Source organism: Myotis brandtii, unplaced genomic scaffold (genome assembly GCF_000412655.1).
Source record: "Myotis brandtii unplaced genomic scaffold, ASM41265v1 scaffold303, whole genome shotgun sequence".
In the NCBI taxonomy this organism is placed as follows: Eukaryota; Metazoa; Chordata; class Mammalia; order Chiroptera; family Vespertilionidae; genus Myotis; species Myotis brandtii.
In genome coordinates this window covers 4,910,045-4,916,170 of record NW_005361573.1, presented here as the reverse complement: position 1 = coordinate 4,916,170, position 6,126 = coordinate 4,910,045, and the positions used below count along the sequence as shown (strand labels likewise).

At 51.6% G+C, this 6,126-nt stretch overlaps 1 protein-coding gene across 1 annotated transcript in view; it reads right to left on the bottom strand.

Moving 5' to 3' along the window:
- Window positions 1–6,126, bottom strand: part of DEPDC5 (DEP domain containing 5) — a 64,016-nt gene that overhangs the window by 29,098 nt on the left and 28,792 nt on the right. Inside the window, exons 23-24 of the mRNA XM_014542435.1 lie at window positions 5,456–5,553; window positions 1,805–1,870 (exon numbers count right to left, since the gene is read on the bottom strand). Of these exons, the coding sequence (XP_014397921.1) occupies window positions 1,805–1,870; window positions 5,456–5,553 (164 nt within the window). The remainder of the gene's footprint in view (window positions 1–1,804; window positions 1,871–5,455; window positions 5,554–6,126) is intronic.

The following is a 6,126-nucleotide window of genomic DNA, read 5'->3' as shown; positions in this document are numbered from 1 at the left end:
GGAGCCGGGGGAGAGGGAGGGGCGGGGGGAGTTCATGGTGCAAGGTGACAAAATTTCCAGGCACGGGGATGGGGAGGGAGAAAGAGAAAGAGAGAAACAGTTTGTTAGACAATGCAATGCGCGTGCTGCTTATTCAGTCCCATCATGCAAACGGGATTCAAGCTGATCCTTTCGTTTTCTGCTGATTGTGAGCTATAAGCTGCGATGGCAAGGAGGTTACCGCGGGGCAGGCAGAGGCACACATCGAAGCAGATCACGTCCCTAGAGCAGGAGCGGGCTGGAGCCCGAGCCTCTCCTGAGACGGCAGAGGGGCTGGCGGAGCGAGGAAGAGAGCTCAGCTGGATTTTGGAGCGAGCAGCGCACGGCAGCAGAATTTAGGAATTCTTTCGGAATTGCAAAAATAAGCCACAGATCCAAAAGGGTAGGAAGAGAAATCAGGGTGCTTGGGACAGTTATAAGGCCGGAAGTGTAAGAGACTGAGCTGAACAACCTAGAAAGGAAAGCTTCGGTGGGTAGGCAGAGTGGGCCTGACCACAGGGGTCTGCCCCCAAACTGCCTGCTCTTTGGTTAAAGCGGGGTTTCTCCACCTCGGCACTACTGAGTGTTCACGTTGGATAATTCTGTGTTGGGGGGAGGGGGGCTGCCCTGTGCATTGTGGGATGTGGAGCAGCACCATGGACGCTACTCACTGGACACCAATGGCATCTCCTGGTTGTGAAAACCAAACATGTCTGCAGACACTGCCACGTGTCCCCGGGGACATCACCCCCCCACTTCTCCCCCAGTGGAGCATCAGTGAGTTAAGGTAATAGGGCGGCTATTTCTTTAAGTTACTGAAGTGAAGACTATTTCCCAAGTCTCTGTACAAAGGAGCGATATGAAACAGAAACACTCCACGCCTCTGCCCCCGAGCCCCGGGCGAGACCCCATACACCTTCTTTGCACGGCGCTGTGTCCTTCAGTGTGGCTGACCTCTGCTGCCTCAGCAGCCCTCACCCTGCCTTCTCGGGGCGGCTGTGTGTGTTCACCAACCCCTTACACAGCGGGCCCAGCCTGACCTCCCAGCGGTGACAGGACCAGAACCCTCTCTGCTGAGGCGACTTTCCAGCATGTGGACACACCCCGACCAGTGCAACGGGTCCCGCCGAACCCGGGGCTGCCGGACAGGAGGAGGGCCGGGTGCTCAGTCAGAGCAGGAAATATGCCCCATCAGCACCGCTGCCTTGGGGAATCTGATCTGACCTACAATCGGCCCAACTCCATGATCCACACAGGCCTTGGGCTGATTTTTAGTTTGTTTGTTTCAATTTTACTTTATTATGGTGAGAACACTTAAGACAAGATCCACCCTCTTACGCATTTTCAAGTAAGTGCACCACACAGTATTATTAACCTCGGCACACTGCTGTACCGCGGAGCGCTAGAACTTACTCATCTTGCGTTACTGAAACTTCACGTCCATGAACTAGCAACACCCCATTTCCACCTCCTCCCTAAGCGCCTGGCAACTACCATTCTGCTCTTTGATTCTGTGAGTTTGACTATGCACAGGTCTTGTTAACTCATTAACATTTCAAGAATTCAAAACATAGCCCTGGCCAGGTAGCTGGTTGGAGCATTGTCCTGATGGGCCAAGGCTGTAGGATGCATGGAACAACAGATCAATGTTTCTCTCTCTCTTCTCTTTTTCTCTCTCCCTCTCTCTCTAAAATCAATCAGTCAATAAAAAAACTGTTTAAGTTATATGTGGATTGTCAACACCCCCACCTCCTCTCCACCTTCCCCAGCCAGCCGCCCCTCTTACTTGGGTCGGGAGAGGTAGAGACACTGTCCTCTAGCGAATCCTTATTCTGGGTCCTGGGGTTCATCCCTATGGAAAGAGGAAAACAGCTGGTTTTAATGAGGCTCACTCTTCAAGAAAAGCTCTGACCAGTCTTGGTTTAAAAAGCCCCAAACTAGAGGTAAAAATGAAGATGTACACCAAGTGCTGAGGATTTCCAACAGCACGAAGGAATCAGTCACAGAAAAAGGATCACTCTAAAAATTGGGAACGAGCCAGAACGTGACTCTGAGGTTATCAATACTATTATTCTTTGCCCACTGAGACCTTGAAAAAGCAGCTTATCACTTACAGTAAGAAAAGGGACGTATTCCAAAGTCATTTTAAATGAAGTAAAGCAATTTTTAGCAAGCATAAGAGCAATCTTTAGCAAGCATAAAATGACCTATTTAAATTTCGTCCTTCCCCAAATCATGGCTGTTTGAAGTATGACGTCAAAGCTCACTACCTGAAGAGAAAACACACATGATTTCACCTATAACTAGGCTGAAAGAAAAACAGAAAGATTCTTTGAAATGCAACTTATTAACAGAAATGTAATAGAACTCATTTTAAAACACACATGTAAATATTTAAATGTTCCTTTCAAAACATGAAATCAATAAAAAAATATATTGTTTTAAATATATTTTTATTGATTTCAGAGAGGAAGGAAGAGGGACAGAGAGATAGAAACCCATGATGAGCCATGATGAGAGAGAATCATTGATTGGCTGCCTCCTGCAAGTCCCCTACTGCGGATCGAGCCCACAATCCGGGCATGTGCCCTTGACCGGAATCGAACCTCGGACCTTTCAGTTTGCAGGCTGGCGCTCTATCCACTGAGCTAGACTGGCGAGGGCTAATATATATATTTTCTTAAAAGAAGCAGAGGGGTGAAAACTGCCCAGTCCCACTGCTGGGCCGAGCGTGAAAAACAAGGGAATGGCCCAGGTGCCAGGCTGCAGCCAACAAAGCTCAGAATGAAACCCGACGGGGCCAGGAGGGAGACCCACAGAGACACCTCCTGGGAGCCACGACTCGCTAGGAGTTCGGTCCAAGCGCAGAAGACCTGAGTCATGCCCGAGTGCCTGCAGGTGGTGCAGACTGTCAAGCCCAGGGGGTGAGGGTGAGGTCACGGATGAGGTCGTCTGTGTTTTAATGAATGAAATGTGAACTAGCTGTTTGTTTAGACCCCACCTTGTCCCCAAACAAGAACCCAATGTGACATTTTGCCCTCAGGGAACCCAATCTATTTTTGATGGCTGCAACTTGGCGAGGCAGGTGGGCAGGCAGGGAGGAGGGGAAGGCCTTTAGCCCATTACACAGACGAGGCACAGCCCAGGCTGAAGGCCGAACTCCGAAGGCCATGAGGAGTCGGGCTGGGAACTTAGTTCTGGTCGTAGGTCACGTGTTCACACCACACGGTACCACTGGAACCACTCACAGTCCAGCTCCCTGCAAGAAGGCTTTATTTTCTCTTTTTTTTAGAGAGTGGAAGGGAGGGGGAGTGACAGAGAGAGAGAGACATTGATGTGAGGGAGACACATCGACTGGGCGTCTTCCACATGCGCCCTGACCAGGGATTGAGCCTGCAACTGAGATATGTGCCCTTGACCAGAATCGAACCCGGGACCCTTCAGGCCATGGGCCGACACTCTACCCACTGAGCCAAACTGGCTAGGACGAGGGCTTTACTTCCATGATTGTTACCCCCCACCCCCCCCACCCCATGGAACTGCTTCCAACAGAATCCCGAGCCAGAGCTCCCTGCGGTGAGGATCGGTGTCCGAATCACTTGGCTTCTCCTCAGGCCTTAGCATAGTGCCTAGCGTTCAAGAAACATTTCGGGAACGGGTACGAGTTCAGTGGGTATGAAGAGAGCGCTCTATGGGGATTGAGGATGGCTGAAAGGAGTCAATTCCACACCAAGCAAGGAGAAAAAGACCGTCCGATGCTGTGAGGAAGGGAATCCAGTTAACTGTTCCAGAATCAATGCTAAAGGTTTTAAGAGAGAGAAGAAAAACCTTCAGTAGAGAGAAAGCTAACCTCGGAAGGCTCTCGGCATTCACTCAGCTACCTGCTGTGTGCCAGGAACCGTTTTAAACTCTAGAGGTACAGCCATAAACAACAAAAAAAGAAAGCTCTAGCCCAGCGGCGTGGCTCATGGGTTGAGCATCGACCTATGTCACGTTTCGATTCCCAGGCCGGGCACATGCCGGGTTGTGGGCTCGATCCCCCGTGTGGGTTGTACAGGAGGGAACCGATCAGTGATTCCCTCTCATCATTAATGTTTCTGTATGGAAGGGCAGTTAGCAGGCTTCAGAGCTAATTCAGGCGAAAGATGATGGATGTTACGATGTTACGTTGGACCGAGCGAGTGGTGGAGGTGATGGTAAGATTCTAATCTATCCTCAAGGTAAATCTGACATGAACTGCTTATTGCACATGGCAACACAGAATGATTTTATCGCGTTTCTTTCTGTGGCTGGCTAACACGACTGACCAGGAAGCACAAAATCAAAGGTGGGAGTTCAATGCTACAGATCACCTCTGATGACCCCTGACCCCTTTGAAAACACATGCTACTGGTCATAAAGGGACAGGGCAAGAGTAAGGATGAGCCTGCTTCTCTACATTACCCATACATTACCCAGACTACAGTACCCGAGGTGCCCACGCCTTCTCTACGGTAAGATGCTAAACATTCTAGAACATATTTATGTAATTGAACACTCGCAGGCAAAGTAGAGTAACTCTGTGGGTCATTCAGATGCTTCTCACACATGGCCGCTTGGCCTTGGAAGTGTACGTTCACTTGTCAATACATGTGGGGCGTGGGGACAATGTGGGGGCGAACAGAGATAAGCTCTTTCAGGCGAGTGGAGCAACAAACACAGAAGCGATGGGATCACAACGTGCCAAGTGGGACAACGGGGTCATGCGTGTGAAGCGCTGTGGACACATGCCTAACGGCTCCTGGGAAGGCATGGGGAGGAGACAGGAGCACCAGAGAGCCGCAAAGGAGGGGCGTTGTTGGAGCTGATTCCTAAAGACCAAGCTGACATTTCCCACGCAGAATCAGGGGTTGAAGAAAGAGAAAAAGCATGTTCCAGACAGAGGCAAGCCCACCACCTGGGCCTGGGCCCTGACCCGGGATTGAACCACGACCTCCTGGTTCACTGGGTCGACGCTCAACCACCGAGCCACACCGGCCGAACAAGAAATGCAAAGAAAGAAGAGGACAAAATACACCACACTGTTCCCCTCAGGGCCTCTTCTAGTTGTTCTTATGGAGGGGTCCCCCTGACCGCCCCCCCCACACACACACACAATGGAAAGCTCTTTGGGGAGCAGAGATCTCTCCTGCCCTGGACCTGCCCTCAACACCAAGCTCGCAAGTCGTCCTCGGTCACGACTGGCTGACAGACCGATGATAAATGCGGCTTGACCAGCATGTTCCCGGCTAAAAATGTACTGTGCGGCCCATTTATAATTCCATGCATTATAAAGCACTGCTTCTAAATAGGTCGCCCCAAATTGTGGCTGACATGATCCCAAAATAGACCCTTCCTTCTGGTCCCCGGGAGAGCCTGCTCTGAGCGTCCCAGCTCTGTCACCTCCTGGATCGGTTACCTGCGCCGCTGTTGCTAAGCAGGCCGGCAGCAAGCTCTTCCGTCCCACCGAAGTTCAAGAAGGACATGCCGTCGCCAGGCTGGCGGGAGGAGCTGTGCCTGCGGGGAAGAGCCCAGCCACCTGGCTTAGTGCAGATCATCACCTCCTTTATCCTGCTCACCCTGCATCCCAGGGGTCGTCATCCAAAACAGGACTGGCTATTCAGCCACCCAGGCTGGCAACCGCTGGGATCCGTGTCACAGGCTACCAGGCCGCGGCGCATGGTCCGTGTGCCAGCTCTGGCCTCCTGTGACCAGCCCCTCCTGCCCTGGCACCTCACCTGCGATTGCCAGGCTAGACCACCTGCCCTTTCTGCTCTAAGCCTCCCCTGCTAACACCAACAGGAGGATGTGAGGTGCTCGAATAGAGGCAGCAAGTTAATCTGGTAGAGATGGTCACGTTGGTCTGTATCCCTCATCCATCCCAGGGGATGCTGAGGTGAGTGAATGGGGTCGAACACTGCTCTTTGCAAAGTGTTGCCTAAAGCATCACAGTGAGTCCAGGCGTAACCCGGGCTCATGCTTGTCTAGGCTTCAATGGCTTTCTTTCTGGACCGAGTCTCTTTGGATGCCTCTAACGCAGTGGTTCTCAACCTTCCTAATGCCGCGACCCTTTACTACAGCTCCTCATGC